We start from the raw sequence: 24,049 nt of genomic DNA on the forward strand, positions 1-24,049 counted from the left end.
AAAGCAGGAGTCTGCTTCAGTCATGGAAAGCCATTACATTTATAGACTGAAAGATTATTAGTTAGAATCTTGAGAAAAGTTGGTGGGGAATGTCTGTTTAAGAATCTTTTATGGGTTTGATAACCTGTGTTAATTTTACAAGTTTCATTTCCTTGGGACAGGCAAGTCTGAACATTCTTAGCATAAATCTTCATGTGATGCAGCAGACTGGAACTAACTGAATTTGGAAAGTCGGGGTTCTCTGAAAAGTTGCAGGGTATTAACTGACTTTTTTAGCAACTTGAAAAAAAAATTCAATCAGATTAGAGATATGTACAGATCTCTAATATTAACTTATGCTTAAAGCAATAAAATGTTAATATTGAGCCACTGAAATAGTGACAGCTCAGCTGTCAGTAGCAAAAATGTATTCCTGGCATTAAATAAAGGACATACATTTTTGCAAGGCAAGTTAGATGAGTCATCCTTGATTTGGACATATAAATTGAAACAAATGACATTTAGTGTTAGTTTTAGTCCTGGGATACTTCAAAGTGGTTTCACTGATCCGTGGTGGATTATGAAGTACAGAATTAGTAATGAGTGTTTGAGCAGGTCTGGGGCTCAGTGATGAGACACAGAGGGAAAATTCAGCAAAGCGAAACCTGTAATGATGAATTTAAGGAAGAGAACTCAGCTTAAACTGACAAGTTCAAGGCATGGAGCTTAAACACTCATTCCATGAATGTCAGGATCCACGAGGCTTGCTCTGCTCCATTGGGATTAGGAACAGAACTGATAAACTCTGTTGGACTCTGCTGCACATTTGGGACAAATGCTTCTGCAGGGAAGTGCTGGGAGAAAAACTTGTTATTGTGGGAGGGCACTTGAGGTGTTCACGTGACAAAGCTTCACCTGTCTGTTACTGGTGATGCTCCTCATGGACACCACGTGTGATCCCTTAAGCAATATTTTGAATGTAGCAAGGCTCTTATGCAAGGAACCTCCAACTATAGATTTTATCCCTGCATGGGGGATGTGTGTGCATGGAAACTCTGCTCAGAGCTGCTTCAAAATGTGTGGGAATAGATAGGTAACACTCGACCTGCAAAGACAGCAAGGTCATAGGGTGTATACATGGAAAAAGACTTAGAAAATGTGTAAATATATGCTGATAGTATGAGTGTCTTCCTTAATGGCTTGATAGCATTTGGAATCATAATTCCAGTTTTGAACCAAGGACAGCTTTTTTAAACTGCATTCAGGATTTTCAAGGATTACATTGGTTTATGGGAAAAAAAACCCCAAACCCTTTACATATATATTTTAATTCCAAAGAGAAATAATTTTCATTGTTTTCTTTTAAAAATAAAGATAAGCTTTCTGTATGCTTCCCCTGTAATCTGGATTGCCAGGGCACAGAACAGGCAAAAAGAATGAAATTTAGTCATCTCTAACAAAAATGCTTCAAGTTGGCCAGACAATTGCTACTGGTATCTCAGAAAATTGACACCTTCCAGAGCATAGATAAAACTGTCTCTGCTTACATGTAAATTTAGCAAGACTATGTCAAGAGTGAGATGTCAAGATGAGGAACAGAAATGTCTTGTGGTGGGTGAATCACTCCTCAACCATGGGGACTGACACTTGCAGCAGAAACCATGCCAGGTGGGATGTATTAGAGAAATCACTGATTGTTTCTGAACCCAAGCATCTGTGTGCCTCCAGAGAAGCACTGCTGTGAGCACCAGCAGCTGAGAAGCCTGGGAGTTGTGTTTAATGGCTGAGTGATTCACCTGAATCTGTGCAAGGTCTGAGCCCTGTTCTTAAAGAGCTGACATCAGAAAAAGAAGTTATGAATGCTTTACTTCAGAGTTTATTCCTCCTTACACACTGGAGGATCTATTCCTAGTTTCTCCTGGTGTGAATCCTCTGTTAGCTAATGAGGCATAAAAATGATCAAAGCTTTCCCTGTAGTTTGAGGAGTCAGAGCATCTTTGTCTCCTTTGTAGAGTCTGAGTTTAAATGCACCCTGAATAGATGGTGCCCTTTGACTCAGTCAAGATGACTCTTTTTTCTCTGCAGAAACCTGTTCTTTGAAAATCTGTGGTTATAGAACAAACATTTGGTTAAGATAATAAAGTACTCATTGAAATTGGCCAGCTGCAAGAGCAGGTTGATGTGCACTTGTCTGATGTCTTCTGTCTTCATGTTTCTGGAAGGACTAGAAAGCACATCACGGACTTACTGATCTTCCTGAGTGAGGAAATTCCAATATTCCTAATATTCCTTGATTTATCCCATCTTAAAGCAACTCAGCTCAAACTTTTCATTCTTCATTCTCTCCCACTTCCAGAAGAATACACAATAAGATTTCTCAGGAATTTGCTATATGAATTCTACAATCTGAAAAATAAGTTGCAAATGGATTTTTATACAATAAATCCCACACTAGGAGTTACTTTAATGAGCCGTTTTCCATCTCTGGAAGGGATGAGAATGAATGATCAGAAACAGTGGTGGTTTAATTTGTAGAGGTTTATAGTTCATAAGCACTGTCTCATCCTAACAGCATTTGTTTCTTCCTTTACTTGCTTTGCATTTTGTGGGTTTAAGATAAAAATTGATAGACTAAATCTCAGCTCTCATGAAAGTTTCAAAAGGGATGTTTACTAAAAAGTGTTCATGCTTTCTTAACTTTTGCCCTTTTTGTTGCTGTTTGGGGGTTATTGTTTTTATTTGTTTTGTTTTGGATTTTTTTTTTAGTAAATGAGAGAAGTAACTACTTCTTTTTGGAGGAATGCTGAAGTGGATCAATGAGACTGACGTTCTGAGAGTCTCTATCCCTTTCCCACTTTGGGATTGCTGTAAATGCCTGATCAAATTCTATCTGCTGCTCTGTTTCCCGTGTGTGTTTAGAACCACAGGATAACCAATGAGGCTTCTCACATCACTGTGTTTCTTTATCCCCTTTTAGAAGTATTGTGTTTTTTATCTGGTGAGTCTGTGAGAGTTTGACATTGGATGACTTTATAAAACATTCAACTAATTGGATTTGTTAAAATAAATAAATCAAACACTAATTGGAATGTGCCCTGCCATTATTTTTGCTTACTGAATTAGATATTATGGCGTGAAGTTCTTTTTATCATATTTGTGCACTTATTTAAACACCCCCCTGGCGCACACTTCTGCAAATTCAATTATATATTCAAAGGAGCCATTCAATTTATGCAAGGCTGGTTTACATATAATCCAGGGGCAAGTCTCAGTAACTGATGATAGGTCTGCTCAAGATTAATTAGCATCACTCAGATGAGCAGTGGCATTGTTACAAGCCCGCAGTGTAAAACAAGGGATATTTTATCCTTCTTATGTGAGCCATTATTTGCTTCAGTATGACCCTTTTCAGGAAGGGAAAAGCTTTCTTGTTTAGATTTCATTTTGTGAAAAGGGTTTAACACTACCTGCGTTATCCAACGCCATCAAAGCCATCTCCATTCCCTTGTCAGTTCCACTGAGCAACTGCTCAATTTGTTTAATTTTTAGCCAAGCAGGAAAAAGGCTCCAAACATCCCAGTATCTTTTCCAAAAATCCTCATTCTTGCTAACAATTTATGAAGACCCAGCACCCCATTTTGGTGATTGTGTAAATGTTGTCATTTTCCTCAAGCTACTCTGTGATATGTGATTGAAATGATAACTTGCAGACCTGGTAACTAAATTCATTCAGTGGTCAGTCTTCCTTTCCCTTCAACTTGAGGATTATTTTTTTCAAGGTTAATAAATAGCTCTCAGAAAGCAGTCGGATTTCATCTATGGATGACTTTCTTTGGGGATGGATCTAACCTCTTCCTGTCTTTATGTTCCATCATATTTGGGTGTAGCTCATATAAAAGTATCTGCATAGGTGGGGTGTCTTTGGAAATATTGATTAAGCTTATGCTGACATCAGTGAAAACAACACTTCTGCTTGTTACTATTCCCACTTTAGTGAACTCCAAAAGTCTCTTCAATTTTCTGAACCTGGCTGCCAGGAAGGGAAGCTGCAATGTCACATCTGCCAACTCCTGCAGAAAGCAGGGCCACCACTGATGTCCTTGCTTGGCAAATATGAACACACGTCATTGTGGCTATATGGATTTATCAAGGATTAGATATAAAGAAAGAATTTTTTTACTGTGAGGGTGAGGCCCTGGCACAGGGTGCCCAGAGCAGCTGTTTGTGCTCTTGGGGCTGAGATTTGGATCATTTGTCCTTGGTCCCCAGCTAGAGCAGGAATTGTTTTGTCTCCATGTCTGTGAAGAGAGCTCACCATCCCCTGATATGAAGCTCAGAAGTACACACTAAAGTAGAATAGAATCTGAAAAATATAAAAGCTAAAACCTGAAGCATCATCAGGAAGCATTGGTGCTTGGCTGGCAGAGCAAGGGAGCGTTGTCCTGAGCACTGCGCAGCCCTGGCGTGTTACGTGTTCCCAGGTCCTTTGGAGTACTGGGATCTGCAGAGAACAGTGATCCTTTCTTCCTTAAGAGAAAACCAAATCTTTATAGCCACACCTTGGGCATGATTCAAGTCTAAACTGAGCTACCCAGATCCCTGATCCAGTGGATCCAGTAGTGAAATACTTTGGCAGGCTGGGTTGGGTGGAGGTGAAGAGTGCATGAGATCATAAGGGACACTAGAGTAGGAACATCCTAGGGAATAAACAACCTCTGTTCTGTGTGACCCAAGTTTCAAAGATCTGCACTGAATACAGCATTTCATTCCACAGTTCCTGGATTTCCTTTGATTCACAGGTGTTCAGGCATCTGCCAATGCATTTCTGAGAGTTAACTTCTTCCAAGTATTTCAGGAATTGCAGTAAAGATCTTTCAGTCAGCAGTCTGGAAGGTGTGGATGCCAGTTGACACCTGCTGCTTCTCATTCTCTTGTTCAGAAAATACAGGGGCATGCTTAAAAGTATTGATTTGAAAGACTTGGAGGAAGCTCTGTGTGTTCATGGACTACACAGAAATTTGTGTTGTTAAGTTTAGGAGGTGGTTAAAGCCAGGTTAAATAAGGCTTAAAAAGCAACAAGAAGTGAGGTCTTGTTGTAGGAACAGTGATGCTGTGCTTATTTCTCATTTGCATTCTCCTTTCCTTTCCTGATTTAAAAAAAAAAAATCTTGGCGGTTCATGCAAATATTCCTGCATGGGGTATCCTGCAGAATTGTCCTTGAAAATAACAGGTTGAAATAAAGGGGATTGATCTTAGAAACAGTAGTGTGGAGGGAAGAAAACAAGGGCTTCCAGTGAATATAAAACATGGAAAGTACAAAGATATTTTTTGGACATAACCTTTGGAGCTGCAGGAAAAACAATGTTCAGGAAATTAGTTTTATTTATTTTTATTTCCTGTGTAAGCTTGGGTACAAAATATCTAAGTAAATGGCCTACCACAAAGAGAGAGAGAAAATTAACCCAGAAATGTTTTCATTTTTCTTGGTTGTAGGTGGTTGTTCATTTGATGAGCACTACAGTAACTGTGGTTATAGCGTCGCCTTGGGAACCAATGGATTTACCTGGGAGCAGATCAACACCTGGGAAAAGCCAACAATGGATCCTGCTGTCCCAACTGGTGAGTGTGGAGCCTCATCAACAGTGATGAGATGCAATTCTTGGAGAGAATCAGATGTTATTGCTGTGTATGTGTGTGCTGGCTCTGGGTACACACAGGAGCAGAGCAGGATTTTACTCTGCAATAAAATGTTAATTTTGTGTTCAAAATACTCTGGCAACGGAATTCATAGATGTGAGGTGGCTTTTTGCAATATTTGCCATTGGATATCCTTGAAGAATTGTTTCACATTTCTTATTCTTATTTTGTTTCTCATTTAGCAGAGAGGAAATGTTTTGGATATGATACTCTAAGGTTCGGCCAGCTTTTGGCATGTTTCTGGATGAGAGAGTTATCTGGGGAGGTTCATGTTGGACAGGCCAGAAGTAAAGTCTTAAAATGTGGAAATATTGGACATTGCAGTTACCATTTAGCTCTGAAGTGATGGTTTTAAATTCCAATATTGAGAAAGACAAGAAAGTTTTTAGAGAATTAGTTGTGGTAGCTAATGCTTAATTAGGCTGGAACTTGAGACAGGAGAATTTTCATATGCAAGAAAAACATTTCCAGCGGTGAGAGTTACCAGAGTTTCTAATTTACCAATATGTACTGAGTATAGTGTAGATTTGCATGTGATAGTTGGAATATTCTTAGCAGAGCTCACAGTGGTGATAATTTCCAAGTTTTGTTTTCCATTGGAAGTTACCGTTATGCTTTATATGGGAATGAATTCTCTAGCCTTAAATTGCTGTGAAATGCTTTGTTTACATTGAAAAAGAACTTGACTTAAGAAAACACTTTAAAGTTCATTGAAAATCCTACTTTGTCCATGTTGGTTGCCACCTAAAATAGCAATACAAGTCTCTTTAAGGCACACAGTGGCAAAAAGACTTCATCAGCCAGTGAAGACTTTGATTTCACTCCTAAAAAAAGAAATATTCATTCTGGCTAGTGCATTGCACTGTGAGAGCACGAGCTACATGGAAGAACAAAATATAATGTTGTTTAAGACTTATTCTTATGACTGTAATTATTGGGATAAGAGACTTGTAATTGCTGCCTGCCTGGAAGGACACAGTGTAGAGCTGAGACAGCAATAGCTCCCTGCCACAGCCACTGACAGACAGCCCAGACCCCGTTCCTGGGTGCTTGTCAGTAAAAAACAGCTCAGGAGACACCAGCCTGGCTGGGCTTCCTCCAGCACTGAAAGCTGTTTAAGTTCTGTGCGTTTTAAATAACTTTATAACTGGAAATTGTTCAGAATAGGAGCCTTCAGAGTGTGTCACACCTGGTACTACTTGGTTTGGCTGTGGCATCCCCAAAGGAGTTAATTGTGGAAGTTGCAGATTTTTGGTCCTGCCTGTAAGAGTGTATTTCTTGATTCTGAATGCTGTTGTGTTTTAAATGATGGCAATTTCATCGCTGGGGCTCCTCAGCTTTTGGTTCAGTGTTGTGTCCTTATTTTGTGTCCTTGGTAAAGACCAAGCTGGAGAGACATGGCAAATCTTTGAGTTAGCTGATCCCAGAGAGAAGGAGTAGGAATTTACACAGTTTTGATGCATTTGAGAATCTGGAACAAATGGGAAGGTTTATGTGACTTCCACTGGATGAGTTCAATGCTTTGTTAACTCCAATGTTAAAGTAAACCCTTCCTGGCCTCCTTATGGAGGTATATTGTCATCTGAAATACCCTGGAACCATGGAGGGGTCAGCAGAAATCACAGAGCTGGAAAAGATCTCCGAGGTTATTGATTCCAGCCATTATCCCATCCCCAAACCATGCTCCCACACCTCTGTGTTTTGTGACCACATGTGCCACAACTCATTTTATGAATGCTTCCAGGGATGGTGACTCCATCACTTCCCTGGGCAGCTGTTCCAGTGCATAACAACCCTTTCAACAAAGAAATTTTTCCTAATATCCAATCTAAACAACAATAGACAAGCAGCAGCCTGGAATGGCACGATTTTAAAAAATCCCAAAGCAACAAACCTACCCAAAAAACCCCAACCCCAAACAAACCACTCCATATACACAAAAAAAACCCCCATGCCAACCCCAGGGCATCACAGTGTAGTTTATTAAATACTTGTGGTTTCCCCCTTTCCTTGATATCTGGTATAATGTAAAAAGATATCTAGAGATACTCCAGCAGCTGCAAATTTAATATAGTTTAGACCTGAAACAAAAAATGCAGAAAACTTCATTGAAGTTAAAAGGCAAAGGTAAAGCAGCCATCAGGTGGGAATGTGCTGATAAAGAAATACTGTGTAAGAAGGTTTGAAGGAGCATGAGGGGAATTGAGTCAGTTCCTGATGTGACTGCTTGATGTCACAGGACTGTTCACACTGAATAAAGAGCAAAATCCTTTGGTGGAAGATCATGGACCACAGCAAATGTGTGCAGAAGGGCCTGGTGAAACAAACCCCATGTTTTCAGGAGCTGTCCAAGTCATGCTAACCTTGGTTTTCAATCATGCTAACAGTTTTCAATCAGATCACCAGAAAGTTGGTGAGATTTTTGGAGTTATTATTGTGAGTCTGTTGCTGGCTAGAATTGTGATGTTTGTGTTGGTTACTCTTTAAAAAGCTGTTTGGTGGGAATAAAAGTTGTTTACTTAATATTCATGTAGAGGCAAAGCCAGGTGGATAAACTGAAGAACAGCATGTTCCACTCCTACAAGCAGGGACATCTTTAAAGCTGGAGTCCTAGAACATGTGATGATTGACTTTTCATTCCACTGAATTCCTCCACAGCAACTGAGAGAAGCAGGGTGTAAATTCACTGAGCTGCAGGGTGTAAGAGGTGGTAACAAAGAGGTGTTCATGGAATAAGCACCCAGAGGCACGACAGAGCACAGGGAGTGGTGGCAGGAGTGCCAGCAGGGCTCTGGGATGCAGTAATGCAAATTTTTATGTTGAGACCGTATTTTAAACCCTGCCTTACTTTTATAGCTGGAAATAGGTTAAAATTCTACATTGTGGAAGTGGTGAAAACAAAAAGTGAGCAGGAATTAGGTTGGTTCAGTGACACTGAGTCAGCCTGCAGTGCTGGAAGCATGGCCAACCCCCAGCTGCTCAGCCCTTTCCTCTGGAAAACGTTTCGGCTTTCCTAAGTACCAGCAGATTCCTTTGAATTCAACCAAGCCACAGAACTGTGTCCTCCTGAATACTAATGATGCTGTCTAGCATTTTTTAAAGTCCTTTTCACTGCTAGATCTCAGAGTGCTCTTCAAAGGAGGTCAGTACCATGAATGAGAGCCCGAGTCCCCAGAGCTGTGTAACTCTCTGCTGACACACTGCTGCAAAGGTCTCTGCCCAGGGATGTCTTTCTGGTCTTTATTTTTTTAATTAAAATGTCAAAAAGAAAAAAAAAAAACCAATTAAACTGCTCCATTAGCAATGTAGAAGTTTGTAGGCAATTTGTTTTACTCCGTTGCCAGCAAATAAACTGTTTCCCATGAATTCTGTGATTAATTCCTTAGGGCTGGAAACAGTGTTAATTGGGGGATTAAGAACCAGATGTTTGTTGTTCTGAATAAATGTTTCAAAAATGTGGAACACACGAATCGTAGGTATCCCACCCCCAGATTTCAGTGGGACTTTGGTTCCACCTCCTTGCACAATAGCAGGAGTGATTATAACAAAATATTCTCTAACAGATGGGTGTTTACTTAAGCCTGAATACCCTCAGTGATGAGTATTCTACAGCTTTTGGGCTCTTTGTTCCCCTGTTTGAATTGTAGGGGTTCTCAAACCTTCATTTTCCTTTCTGTGGCTTCAACTCTTTTTTTTTTTTTTTTCAATTTTTGAATAGGGAGAATAATCAGTTGTTGCTCTCTTATAACCTCTCTTATGTAGCAGTATGCAGTTAAATCTTTATTCTGCAGAACTAAATGTGACCCAGTCCTTTTAACCTTTCTTAATTGTCTTGTTGTCTTCTCTGTGCCTTCAGTCATTATTTTCTCACCTTTTGGGGGATATTTGTCTGAAGTTGTGCTACCAAGCAAGGAGTCAGCACTCTGCATGGCAGTGCTGGAAGGCACAAGACCAACCCGAGCCCATCTGGGATCCTGTGAGAGTGGGACTTGAGCTCTTTTGCGGGTCTTTTTTGAGGCTGATGCTTGGTTAACACAACAAAGAAATGTGTTTAAATCAACCAGGCAAAAGTATTGCTCCTATTCACCATGTCACCACTTTGCAGCATTCCAAGGAGCTGGGACCTGGCTGCTCTGGCAACAGTTGCAAGAATAATATTAATAATGAAAGTATTTAACATTTAAAGTTCAAAGTATTTTACTATCATTTGCTAATTAACTCCAACGGAGACTTAACCAGGGCTGACTAGACTGAAGTAATTACTTTAATTGTATTAAATATATTCTATCTGAATGCAAAGGCATCGTGTCTTGTGCACTTGTGCAGCTGCATTCTTTGCTGTTGGATTTTAATCCCACATTTACTTTGTGAAGTTTTCCTGTTCCAGCTTAGCAGATAAAAGATCAGCACACAGAGGCTGAATTTCTGGCCCCGTCTGCCTGACTGCTCACTTCCTTTCATCTCTGAAGCACTTAGAGCAAGTGCTACTTTGCTTTCACATAAATAAACAATAATTCTTCCAAAAGAAATGGAGTACGTGTGTGTGTAAACATAGATCTGCATCTCTGAGTGCTCCATACCATTGCTGTTTCTTGTTCCACTGTTTTCCAGCTGGGCATTGTGTAGGAGACGAAAGTGTGGGTATGAAGAATATATGGATTAGTAAAATGTTTGGAATAAATGATAATTTTCAGAATGACATCACCTGTAGGTTATCAAGCAAGGGCAAATGGCCTCACTTTGCATCCTGATTCCACAAACCATCATCTGCAAAGAGCAACAGGACCTGTTATTGTGGAAGGGTAATTTTGTGACAGAAATTGGTGCATTTTTATCTCCCATGGAGTCATTTAGGTTGGAAAAGCCCTCTAACATCATCGAGTCCATCCATTACCCCAGCACTGCCAAGGCCACCACTAAAGCATGGTCCCAAGCATTCCATGACATATTTTTGAATGTTTCCAGGGATGATGATTCTACTGCTGCCCTGGGCAGCCTGTTCCAATATCTGACCACCCTTTTGGTGAAGAAATATTTCCTGAGAACCAATCTAAACCTCCATCTAAGTGGTGGGTGTTTTGAGATTATATTTTCAGGCACAAATGAATTCTGAGTGTGGCCTTAGAGAGTCTGCATCCTGTGTCCCAGTGAAGTGAGCCCAGCTCAGAGCTGTTCAGGGTGTGCAGTGCATCACCTCCCCTGGGTGTGATGGATCCTCCACCACAGCACCACCTCACTGAGAAATCACAGCAGAATCCCTGTCTTTCCTCTTGCAGCAGAGATAAGGAATGGGGGACTCTTTCCACACATAAATGAATCTGTTCTTTTGTTCCAGGAACTGGAGGAGTGTCTGAGCTTCTCACTGGAAGAACAGAAGGGTCATCATCATTAGTGTTGCTCTGTGAAATACTCATTTAGCAGGCAAGCATCAAGATGTATCCAGGAATTCCAGATGGCCAAATTCCACTTGGGCTGCTCTGAACTGAGCGAAGTTTTATGGGAGTCTAACAGGCCAAATGCTTTCCTGTGTCACCTTTGTCTTTTTGTGAGGGGCACCATGGTGTTACAGCAGGAATGGATAATTATCAAACAGCTTTCCTTCTGGAAGGTGATAGCCCACACTGGATGGGCAGGATGCTTTAATTCTGCTCAGGAGGGGAGGGATGTGAAGCTACTGCTGACCTCTAGAAAGGCCAGAGACCCTCTGTGCTTAGGTCAGGCATTTGTCTCTTCTCCCTGCGGGCCAGAATGGTGCCAGCAGGAGTTAGACTCAACATTTGTAAATTTGAAAGGCGAGGCAGTAAAATTAACATTTCCTCACGTCTGAGTGTATTAATTCTTGCTTACAAGAAAATACAAAAAGAAACTTGTTAAAGGAATAAATTAAAATTCATCTGTGTATATGATGAATCATGATTCAGTTTTGTCTGAGAGGGAGAAAAAAAATTGGCTCAGCTGCCTGTATATTTTTTTTCCTCCAGAAATATTTTATGCAGGGGAAATTACTAAGAATGAGTCAAATATGTTTCTCCCCACTCTTTCACTTGGATACAAGTAGATAGATTAGTCTGTGGCTCGTTGATGAACGCCAAGTAATTTCTCAGCTGTTAAGGTCTAAAGAGAAAGGGATCTCTGGAAAGTTTCCCCAATGTGTTTTCATTTTGCTATTTACTCTCTTGTCTGTGCTTTGGGATTCTTTCTTTTAGTTGTAAATAGTTCTTCCCCATTTCCCGAATTCCATCCCTGCTTGATGCTAACCTGAGTTTTTTTGGGATTGACTGCAGGTGGTGGGTTTATTTTAGTGGATGTGCATGCCAATGTTGAGATTTCCAGGAAAGTGCACACTTTTTACCTGTTCATGAATGCAGCTTTGGGAGGAATGTAACCTTGCGAGCAACTAGAGGGAATTTTTCTGTCATTCCAGCCTTCAACTGCTCTGTTTTACTCTCTCCAGGCCCTAAGCCACCCCTACAACTCATTCTGTCATGGCTGCTCTCTGCCCAGCACCAGGATTTAGGTGTCTCTTGGAGGACTATGTTGTCACCTATATGTTTTTACTACCTTGGGTTAGGTCTGGGTTGTCAGTAAGTAAATCTCACCTGTGTATATGTAGAAAATCTTGCTTATTCAGCAATGAAGACCATGACCATGAACTGATTTCATACAGGTAGCAATTTAAATGCATAAGTTTTAAGAGTGAGTCTTACCAAATATTTGCTCTGTCTCTTGTTCCTGTGTTCTAACACCCAGTAAAACTTTTCCTTTGGGATGGGTTGTACTGGTTTTGGATGAAATAGAAACAGCGGGGGACTGTTTGACCTAAGTCTGTGGAGAAATTGCAGACTTATAAATTAAGTATATCACACTTAGCTAACTAAGTACTTGCTTTTATTCAGTGATGTAAAAAGTAGATTTAATTAAGAACACTTATCTCTCTAGAAGACGTCTGCTGAGAGGAAATTACATCCCAGTTTTTCATTCTGTGTCATTCCCACTGTAAAGGTGAGAGAGAATTTCTCCTAATGTGCTGTTGTCAGAGGTCAGCAGAACCATCCTTCTACTTAGAGGGAAGTGGAGTTTTGGTACTGAATTCAAGCTTAGCAAGGATGTGCAGCCTTCAGTGAGCTCACAGGGTATAAAGGAATTATATCAAAGACCAGAGTGGCTTCTAGGAAGTGTTTTAATAACTCTGAAGGGATTGCTGTCTGCTGGGAGCACACATAGTTCTGCACCTTGATGTGTTAAATGGTATATTTGAACCGTTGTCAGTCTCTTTCTGACCCTTTCCTGCCAGAGCTTCCCCAAACAGAGATGTTTGTGAGTGTCAGGACCTTTCCATTATCACCATTAGTGAGATCATGGCACTTCTAAAGCACTGCCACATCACTCAGCATCACCCTGGGAGGAAGGACAAGCAAGCTTCTGGTGAACTCGTTCCTCCTGCATGGTTTCAGCACAGAAACATTAATTTATCTCAGCACCTCTTGGCTCTAGCAGGAGCTGATGCCTCTCAGCATCTGAGCACACAGCCTGTATTTTTTATAATGTGTTATTTTGAGCTCTGTTAGGACATGCTGTCCAGATGCCAACATGTTAAAACTGGTTTTTGTTCAAGGGCTAAGTTAAGGAATTTTATAGCCACACCAGTGGAAAAATATTTCTCATGAACAGCTTCAAAATCTTCAGGAGTTGGGAAATAGAAGAGAGAGAGGTTTCTTCCACATAGATGAAATTTAATAAAACTGCTATTGAAATAAATGTGGTTGCAGGAGTAAACAAGGTGCATAGATAGAATGAGGGATGGGGAAGGTCTTTCCCATAAAATTAAATACTAAAGTTGATAAATGTGAAGTTAGTGGATATTAAGGAAGAGGCAAAGCAGTGAGTAAATAGGAGCAGAAGTTTTAGGAGGAAGAGATAAATTCTAGGGCTTTTAAGGAAACTGACAGGATTAGGGAATATTGCAGGTCTAGTGAGACTTGTAACAACATTTGAAGAGTGAATTTTTGAGTAGACAGAATTCTGGTTTTATTTTTTTTTTTTCCTCCCCTCAAATGGTGAACCTGCTCTGCATTGGGTATTTTTCCTTTTTTCTGCAAGGTTCGTGAACAGCCTTGAGATGGAGAGGTCTAAGAGGAAAGAAGTTCCAAAAGAAGAGTGACCTGGGAACCTGCATGGGGCAGGTTCAGACAGACCAGATTTGAAAAAGGGAAGGAGAAGGCCATGAATGAACAGACAAATACTGACAGATAAGGATTTACAAAGGGAGATTTTGGGGAAATCAGAGGCAAAATTACTCCTCAGTATGATCCAAGAAAGCAACTGAGGCATTAAGTAGGGATTCAAGGCAGAGGGTGAGCAAAATACAGGAAAAGTAGGAAGTATCACTAAGGCTATTGCTCAGCCTCTTATGAGCCTTGGTAGCTCTGAGTGAATTTTCAGCTTTTTGAAGTTGTTTAACATAGAGTCAGTGGAATTCTCCTGAATTCCCTTAAATTCAGTGGGAGCTGGGTGTAATCTCTTAGAGGGACTCTGCTGCAGTGCATTGTCTGGCTAATGCACTTTTTTCCCCCATTTGTCTCTTTTGCCCAGTGAACTCTCTTCTTTCATCTTTCTTACTCTTTTCTTTAGTTTTTTACTTCTGTCACCAACCATCACACCACTTAACAGACTCCCAGTACCTGAGTACAAAGCTATGGAAGAACATCCAAGATTGAGTGTTAAGGATTATTTAACTAATGCAGTTTCTTTACCATAAGCCCTATGCAGTGTATAGTGAACTAACTGTAACTCTTTCTGCCAGCTTCAAAATAAACAGGATGGAGACTCATAATGAGCAGATTTTCAGATGCTTTACTCTTTAATTAGAAGGATACAGATTGTTTGATGGAATGATAATAACAACCTCTGATCACTGGTTCCAATGAGAACTGTTGCTATTGAGAGCTTGTGAGGGAAAGAGAGTTCATTTTTCATGCTTAGGAAATATTAGCATTTGCTATTGCTAGTATCAGATATTTAGTGTGTGTAATTTGGCACATGAAAAATGCTGGCTTTTAAACCTCTTTTCCAAAAGTCATTTATATATATACAAAAGCAAGTTGATAGCAACAATATTAATATACCCTCATGAAAAAAAAATAATGTAAGCTTCTCCTACACAGGCAATCCAACCTCCTCCATGCCATTCACCTCCTTCAGAAGGGACTGGAAACTGTTGTGCTTGTATTCCTTTGAGATGTAAAGTTGTTATATTACAAATTATCGCTTGTTTTCAGTATTGACTAGATAAATAAATGCAATTATGTTTATCAATGTTGAAAATTAAGCAACAGAAAGCAATTGTGTGTGTTTGAGAATCTTTTCAAATGAAAAGCTCTATTCACTGAATTCTCATCGGCCCTTTTTCTCCCTGACATGTTTCATGATGTGAGCTCTCAATTGAATGAACAGCTGCAGTAAAAATGGCACCAGCCAAGTCACAGGGAATTCACAGGAAATTGAGATGTTCCAGGCTTCAACATAAGCCACTTGGGCCCTCATTTACCTTGAGCAATGATTGGCTTTTCCTTAGTAAAATGTCTATAAACATCGAAAGGTGTCAAGCCCTTTGGGTAAACCTCTTATGGGTAGAACAAAGACACTTCACTGGTTGGGTCTGTCTTTCTAAGCGTGGAAAAAGCTTTTCCTCTGGTCTTCTACTTTGGATTTACTTACAGTGCATGCATGAGGGAGTAATATGAAAGAAATGTCAGTGTTGATCAGAAGGATGCAGTAAGTAAAGCAGAATAAGAAACCCTCATCAGGTGTCTAAGAACCTCCTTGATTCATCTCATTCTTCTAAAACAAGATCATCCTTCACGCTGAAGATCTGAACCCATCCCTTAGATCTTTGAAAATGCCATCTATTGCCTTGTAGGGATGCTGGCAGAGTCAGGATGCTTTGTCCCACCTTCCCACCCAGCCCTGGCACACCCAGCAGATGTGGCAGCATGAGGAAAGCACCAGCTTAGAGGCAGCAATTGGCTCACTGTCCTCAGAGCCATGAAACAGCAGAGCTGTTTCTGATTAATCTTAAATGCTTTAGAACAAATGGTTTATGTCCTCAAAGTTTATGCAGCGCTTCCATATTTTAATTTACTTCTGCGCCACTCTTCTTTAACAGCCAAGTTAGTCAAGCTTTAAGCAGTGTGATGAGCATTGTCATGGGATAACAGTTCCTGATGCCTCCTCAAAAGTTGGTCTGCCCATAAACTCACCATTCATGGTAACATAAACCCGCCAAAATCTTCCTTTCCCTCCATCCCTCTTGTTTTCCATGTATATGAGACTTCTGTTGCATTTATTTTTTTTCCTGCAATACCATCTTCATCTTATAATCTCCTCTTGTTATGGTAGCGAAGATCAAGCTGTGAAGAAGTTTGGCAATAAACCCCAAATCACCTTCTCCATCAACTCCAACCTAATAGGAGATAATCAAAGTATTAAAAAACAAACAAACAAACTATAAGCTAAATTAACTTCTTGCTAAATTTGTTGCAGTCTAGGGTGACAGAGTGAAGATGTGCCATGGATATTGCTGTGCTTTCTCATGGCCAGTTTTACTACTCCATCTGTCCACAGCAGAAGAATTTCTTTCCCGTTTCAGTTTTATAGGTCTGAGTTTTTTAGCAGTACAGTTATGGGAATATTCAAAGGAGGAATCACAACCAGAGAGAAGTGGTTTAGCTTAGTTCTCATTAGCTGTTCATCTAGAACAGATTGCCTAGGATGGACTTCTGCAGTGTGTCTGATTGCTGCAGCATGGTGACTTAATGGGGAGATGTTTTTATCAGCTTGTTTAAGTGTGCCTGTGCCAACTGACCTCACAGCTTGGTGTGCAGTGAATGAGCTCTGAAAACTATGGTTTCAGTCTAAGATCTCATTTGTATGTCCCCCTTTGAACTTAACTTGCTGTTGTGTATTTGTTTGGTTTGAATTTGGCACCTGCCATTGCTGATCTGAACTAAACCTCCACCATCCATCCCCTAACATTTGTTGTTCTTCAGTCCAGCTTTCTAGTCCAAAAAAATCCTGGTCCCTACATTTTCCCTTCTGTTTCCTTATGCTCTAAGCCTTTCTTTTGATGTAACATTCATGTTCCTAATCCTGCTTTTTCTAGAAACCAGGTTTTACTCCTTTACTCGGAAGTGTTTTTATATAGTAACAAACCAAGAAGCTTTCAAGCCTCACTACTGCAGCTCTTACTAAACCGGGTTTTACCAAGGCCGTGTTGGACAGGGCTTGGAGCAACCTGCTCTGGTGGATTGTGTCCTCTGTCCTCTGGTGGAAGGTGTCCTCCATGTCAGGAGGTGGAATAAGATGAGCTTTAAGGTCCCTTCCAACCTAACCCATTCTGTGATTCTGTGATTTCTGCATGTCTTGATTCTCAAGACTTTGTGTCCATTACCTTTCCTCCTTTGTTCCCTTCTTTGGCTTCCTCCCTCAGGATCTGCCACTCACAGCCTCAAGTCCACGGAGAGAAAAAACTGCAGAAGTCTCTCCTTCAGCTCACCAGGAAAACAGCACAAACCCACTCCTGCAGCTGAGCTGAACTGGTGCAGAGAGCATTTCTCAGCCTTGTAGCCTTAAAGTGAGAAACAGAATTTCAAAAGCTAATTTGCTTGTTTTCATAGCACGATCTTAATTCTACAAGGGAGAGAAGATGATCTAATCTAATTTAATTTTGCTCTTTGAGGAGAAGGGAGATCACTTGGCCAGCTGCTGCTCTGAGCAAACACGGAGCATGCAGGCTACAAGATAAGCTTTGAACTTTATCAAGTCTCTTGGCAGTATATGCTAATGTGTGCTGTTGGGAGAGTTCTGAAACTTTCGTCTCTGATTGTATTAATTAGTTTGCTGCTCTAAATGAGCCGTGTCTCACTGTAAAATAAGGAGCTGTTACACATCAGGCTTTTCCTGTCCCTGATGCTTTAGTGTTTGGGCAGAGTGGACCATGATTTCAAAATCAGGCCAAGCCCATGTCCTCACAGTACTGCTGCTGTTCTGATTTCTTTTTGAAACTTTAGGCATAATCTATTCAAGCTATTGCTTTATTACAGGAGGGGAAAGCATGGTCTCCTATCCTGTGTTTGAAGAGGAAGACTTTTCCTCCCCAAACATTGTAACTTTTCAAACCCAAGGTAAGGGAGGATCTCAGAGCTTCTGTTGTCATACTGTCTAGACAGCGACAAACTCCTTCAAAAACCAAATCCACTGTGATTTAGGGCCACAAGGCTCTTAAAGTCAATGCTGTCTCTGAGGTGGATTTGTTGCATTCTTAAACGTGTAGTTTCTAGATGAGGTAAATTTTCCAACATGTTCAGGTATGTTTTCATGTCCATTACTTTTACAACAGCCTGATGCCTTCCACCAGCTGGCAGTGCCCCAGACCCTCCAAACCTTCCACTGACTGGGGATTGCCACCTCTGCTTCCACCCCTGCTCTGCATTCCCAGCATGAGATCTGGCTTCTTGTGTAATCCATAGGGTCCTGTCACAAGGTGCAGAGTGCTGGCAGGTGTGTGTTTTAGACACGCACAGTAATAGAAAAGTCGTAAATGCTTTGGAAAAAAATGGAGTTTTGTTGTGATTATCATCTTAGCTCTTCTTGTTGATGAGCCCATCAAGGTAATTAGCAGTGTCCTGACTCTGGTCCTCTTCCATGCAGTATTGTCCCAGGCTGTTTGACAGAGCCATCCCTGTCTTCAGGAAAATAAAACTGACCAGGGGTTAAGTTTCAGGGTTTCTGTGCTGCGTTTCTTGGTGGTACAGCAGAAGTCCATGACTGTTCCAAGAGAAGCCAGGGTTCCAGTGCTTGGGAGACTTCACTGCAGCCTGGATGGCCTGGGCTGAGAACCAACACTCTGTGAGGTGACACAGAGTGACACAGAGCCCCAGAACTGCTCACCCAGCCTGGGAAGTCCTGCCTGTCTGAAGCTGGTGACTCCAGCCTGTCTCACTCCCTGCATTCCAGAGGTTCTTCTGTCAGCATGCTCATTTGTACAGATTTGCAGTTTGTTAGGACAAAAAGCTTAACTTTCTCTTCATTATATCATCTTAAAGATGATATAATTGCCTCATGCATGTGGTTTAAGTGAAATAACTGACTTTTTCTTCCCTTTTGGTGAGCAAGCACAGGTCCAGCCTACAGTTTCACAGCTAGGCTGGCCTGCTGCTAACTTGATACACCAAATGGCTGCAGGTTGTACCTTGTGCTTAGACCCCTCAGCCATCTCTCCAAGCAAAGAGATCTAAACATTTGGCTGAAATCTCACTTTTGGCTCAAAGATAAGTGTGAACTGTTCAGAAAATCATTTGCATCCAGCACTGCTCTGTGAGAACCTTTCCAACACAGGTAATGCACTGGGAATTATTTTGTCTTTCTTGTTCTATCAGCTATCTCTTTAGATTTCTTTTTCCATTTGTCTGAGAAAGACTTAAGAAGTAGATGAATCACCAACATCCTTCTTGTGAAATAGAGAGTTCATACCTTCCATATTAAAGATAAAGCTTCATCTCAAGTCCTTCATAAAGACTTCACTCAGTCTCCATATTCTTGTGGAAAAAGAGAAGATAATGACATTTCTATCTGAAATTAATTCTTTGCTCAAATTGCAGAAAACCCAGTGATTTTCCCTTACTACTTTTAGTTACAGGAATGTGACCAACAGTCAGGTTTTTAGGCAGCCTAAAGCTCTCTGCCTGCCTTTATATTTCTTTTTTTTTAAGCTCATGAGATAGCAGACTTAATACTCCCACCTTCTTTTCCTGAATACTTTTTTCATTATTCCAAGAGCAAATGCAATAAGCATTATCTCACTCAATGATAGTTATATTTAAAGCTTTCTTAAACTGAGGTCAGATAAAAAACATGAGCAGCATAAACTGGGGTTGTGAAGGTACAGTGCAGCAGCCTGGACAGGATTCAGTGGGTTGTTGCCAATTTTCTACAAGCACAAATATTCTTGTGTGTATTTGATGTGTTTATTCACATAGCTCTACTTGAACTTAAACAAAGTGATAAAACCCATCAAACTTCAGGTTGGACGTGGCTTGGAGAACCTGGGATAGTGGAAGGTGTCTCTGCCCATGGCAGGGAATGAAACAACATAAATTTTAAGGTCCCTTCCAACCCAAGCCATTCTGTGATTCTATAAAGAATAAAGTCCATTCCATATTCAATTTAATAGGGGGTTTTGGGTAGTAACTGAAGGATTTTCATTCTGTTTGTAGATTTTATTCCTGGAGACTGGCTGACTGTGCAGCTGTCTCCTTGTTTGAGTGGAGGGATGGAGCTCTTCCTCTCTGTCCCTCTCTCTGCCAGGTGCTTGGAGCAAGGCTGAGAACCTTGTCAGCCTCTCCAGGTGTGTTTCTGCAGTGGGATGGGCCTGTCAAATGTGTGCCCAGTTTGCTATTAAATGGGGTTTTTTTTCATTATCTCATCCTCCAGCCTGTGATCCAAACACCAACCTGCATTTTCCCCTTATTTACATCCCTGTAACTAATAATGCTTTCACAAACCAATTATGCTTTCACAAACTGATTATGCTTTTACAAATACATGCACAATCATTCATTGTCTCTAATTGAAAGTTTGCTGCAAAGACTCCATTATGCAGGCCAGTGTAACAATTTCTGTTGGGTTTGTCCTGCTTAGCTGGGATTGTTGAGGCAGTGCTGTGCTGCCCTCTGCTACAGCAGCATCCAGTGAAATCAGGAAATCCCTGCACACAAATAATAACTTCTGCATCCTTTCATGTCAACAGAGCTACAGCTGTGCTAAGAGAGGGCAAGAGCTCAGGTGCATAGGTGAAAGCTGAAGGTTTGGATAACATCTTTACTAATTAGATCAGGCATGTAAGATAATTCTGCTAATTTTTGATTAGTTAAAAGTAAGTGGAGGATGGTGCAGAAGGGAAGGAAATTATTTCAGCTTCAGTTAACACACAGTTAAAACTACCTTTTCCAGCCTTTCCTCTGCAGACTTACTTGAGAATATTAACAGTTCAAAGTACTTAGCTCTAAAAATCTCATAATGAACATTAGAATTTTTTTTTCATTTCAGGATACCGGTCTAACTGCAGCAGCAGTTCAATCAACCTTGCAGTAGTGCAATCTTATTGAATTTCTGCCAGGAATGTAAATGAGAAGCCATTCCTCTTTAAAAGGTTCAGCTAATATAATTAATTGCATTCATTTTCAAGGTGATGTCTTGCTTGTTTGGGCCAGTGAGCAGTGGGGGATAAAAAAAATGGAAATTTCATCAGTGATTACAAAAGAGATAGTGATTTACTAATTGCTTTTCACCTTTTCCTGACAGTTGGTATCTCTTACCAATCTGCCTCCAGCCACTGGAAACTGTTGCGTGGTGAGAGATTAGGATAAATACACTGTGAGGAATTCTTTAGCGTGAATTTGTTTTTCCTTCATAGGGAACTACACTTGTCTCCTGTGCTTTGTAGCAAGTGCAGCCATTTACCCTGTGACCCCTGTGCTTTAGGTTAAAATGTGTTCCAGCAGAGAGAATTGTACTTGGAACAATCCTCCTTTGCAGGGGGCTGTGGACCTTGTTGGTAGCTGTGTCTCATGTTTCCAGCTCCAGAAACATAAAATAAAGTGATTTACATCAGTTCACTCAGGTGCCACGGGATGCTGCAGATGCTGCCCACTTCCTCATACTGCTGCCTTGTCAAAACTCAGTCTCTCACAGATGAAATGCCCAAAATCAGATTTCACAACCCGGTGGGGGTGTTGGATCTCAAGCAGGGCAGCAGCTCACCTGCTGGGATCACTCCTGGTCCCTTGATTTCCTTGCTGCTGTGGAGTTCCAGTGTGCAGTGACCTGTGCTGAGCAATGTGTGAGCTGCTCACAGGTGTGAAGAAGGAGATGTTTTTCTTGAAATCCATGATTATAGAGTGATGTGCATTTAAGGAAACATTGCTCTTACATGAATGTAAATACAGCTGGATCTCTCCTGCCCCAATTCAAGGCTGGGAAAATGGCTTAGGTTTTACCAGAAAAAAATTAAAAAGGAAAAGCTTCAGAGAGAACCCTGAGAACAGACATAATAGCACATTCAGAAAACTTTTAAAAGCTATTTAAGCTTTGATGCAAAATACATTTATACTCCTGAAGTCATACTTACTCCTCCATTTAAATGTCAGCTATTTCATATCTACAGGAAACTCAGGGTGATATGGCTCAGTAGTATCAGGGAACCACCTGCACTAGAAAAGAGCACCAGAGTTTCATCTGAATCCCACCTGTGTGAGGAAAGGCAGGAACCATCAGCACAGGCTTTGCCAGTGCCCTGGGGCTCAGAGGCTCTGTGATTCCCCGATGTCGACAGCAGGATGAGAGGGGACACTCTCAGCAATTTCTTTATTTCTGGGCAAAGGAAACCAGAACACAGGGAAGCCATGGGATGCTCCAGCAAATCCACTGTTGCTGAAGAAGAACTGGAGAAACCTTGAGTAAAGGTCCAGAGCTGTCAGGTGTGCCCAAGTACATTTGTCTCTTAACAGAAAGAGCTTCTGTAACAAACTGTCTGTGACCAACTATTTAAAACAGTTGTAACTCTCCTTCTCTACTCTTAATTTGCAGTAGCAATTTAGACAGATTTTTTAAAAATCAATTAGAATTTAGGAATTTTTTCCAATCTCTTTGGCTATTATTTATTTGTTTTGCTATAAGCAGGATTAGAGCTCGTTCCAGCCCAGAGGTTGCACAGTGTAAGGTTTGGGGGCTGCGGATAAATGGGAATTTGTGTGTTAGGTGGCTGCAGCTGTGCCACATGCTGAATGAGGGCAGTGGTTCCTGCAGCCTCCCTTGGCTGCACCCTGGTCCAGCCCTGCTGGCAGCGTGCAGATAGCTCATTAAATCAATCTGTGTAATGAGATCTGCTTGACGCCGTTTAATTTGGTATTGAATGTAGATGGAATCAGGGAAGTGCCTCCTCAGACAAATCTCTGGGCTGTGCTGGGATGCCTTGGGGCATTTCCAAGGTTCACTTGCCCATAGAAAAGGTGCCAACTTTGACCCCAGTGAACTGGCAGATCCAAATCCATCAGCCTGTGGATCCAGTGAGGCAGAGCCCCTGCTGATGCCAGCAGATTTCCATTCCAGGGCTTTAACAAACCACAACTGGCGCCTCCAAAAACTATCAGCAGATAAACAGAAACTATCAGGAGCTGAATAAACACTGAAGGGTTGGACAGCATCGTGAAAAAGATCACAAACAATGTTTGCTGCTTCACTGAGGCTTAAGTAATTCCCCCGTAGCCAGTTCTGTTTGGAAATGCATAAATAAATACTTTGTACTGAAAGAATGCTTGCTTCTCCAGGAAAAACAAGCTGACAGTTGTTCTTGGGTTTTATTCCTAAAATACTTTTGTTCTGGGCAAAATCAATGCAAAAGAGCAGACAAACCTAGAAGTAACAAAAGTAACAAGGTGTTAAAGTCCTGCCTCTCCTATGGCTGTAAATGTAATATTCCATGACATTTCATTGTGGTTTTGCAGTTATCCTGGAGTACTTTGCAAGCTGGTTCTGGTGTAAATTTGCTTTGTTTACTCCTGGTTCATCTTCCTGAGGGTAAAGTGGGGCAGGAAGGAGTGAAATGGAGTTCTGCTGCCTGTGGAGGATCCCTGTCCCTGCAGTTACAGGTTGTGCATTGCCCATGTAGCCTTAAATGATGCCAGAAATCTTAAAATACTTAAGACACTCATTAAACTTGGAATTCAGCATTTGCTCCTTTCCACCCCAGCAGTTGTTTCTGGCATTCAAAGCCCCTGGGCCCAGTTGAGTTAACTGTGGTGGCTATCACCCAGTTGTTCTTCTCTCCTGCCTAAATGAGATGTCTCCCCTGAAAATAACACAAGTCTGGGGTGCAGGTGGCACAGCGTTCAAATGTTAAACCAGACAGCAATTATCCTGAGTTAGTCACTCATTTGCAATACCCCCAAGTTTTGGAGTTGGAATTTTTATTTTTTTTAAAGCAGTTGTGGTTGCTGTTTGATATATAAAGACTTGTTTGCTTTTAATTGGTTGCTAAAGTCATGGACTATTCTCATATATGGGAAAGGCAGTGAGATGCTCCCAGGCCAGCCCTGTGGCACAGGGGGACAGGAGGAACCTGGCTGGCTCCCACCTCTGGAATGGTCCAGCACAAAGCAGGAGACTCTCACCTGCTCCCACTCAGAAAATCAATTTCAGTTTAAATGCTGCCTTTGCCATATATCACATTTCTTTTGTTTTGGAGCTTTTCAAAAAAACTGCCTTTAAAGTTATAATTTAGAATACAAACCAAGGCATGAAATCTCCAAAAACTGA

At 41.1% G+C, this 24,049-nt stretch overlaps 1 protein-coding gene across 1 annotated transcript in view; it reads left to right on the forward strand.

The window, feature by feature from the left end:
* PTPRT (protein tyrosine phosphatase receptor type T) overlaps nt 1–24,049 on the forward strand; it is a 439,432-nt gene that overhangs the window by 110,509 nt on the left and 304,874 nt on the right. Inside the window, exon 2 of the mRNA XM_041478701.1 lies at nt 5,474–5,599. Within this exon, the coding sequence (XP_041334635.1) occupies nt 5,474–5,599 (126 nt within the window). The remainder of the gene's footprint in view (nt 1–5,473; nt 5,600–24,049) is intronic.

This window comes from Pyrgilauda ruficollis, unplaced genomic scaffold, assembly GCF_017590135.1.
Source record: "Pyrgilauda ruficollis isolate IOZ18807 unplaced genomic scaffold, ASM1759013v1 scaffold46, whole genome shotgun sequence".
In the NCBI taxonomy this organism is placed as follows: Eukaryota; Metazoa; Chordata; class Aves; order Passeriformes; family Passeridae; genus Pyrgilauda; species Pyrgilauda ruficollis.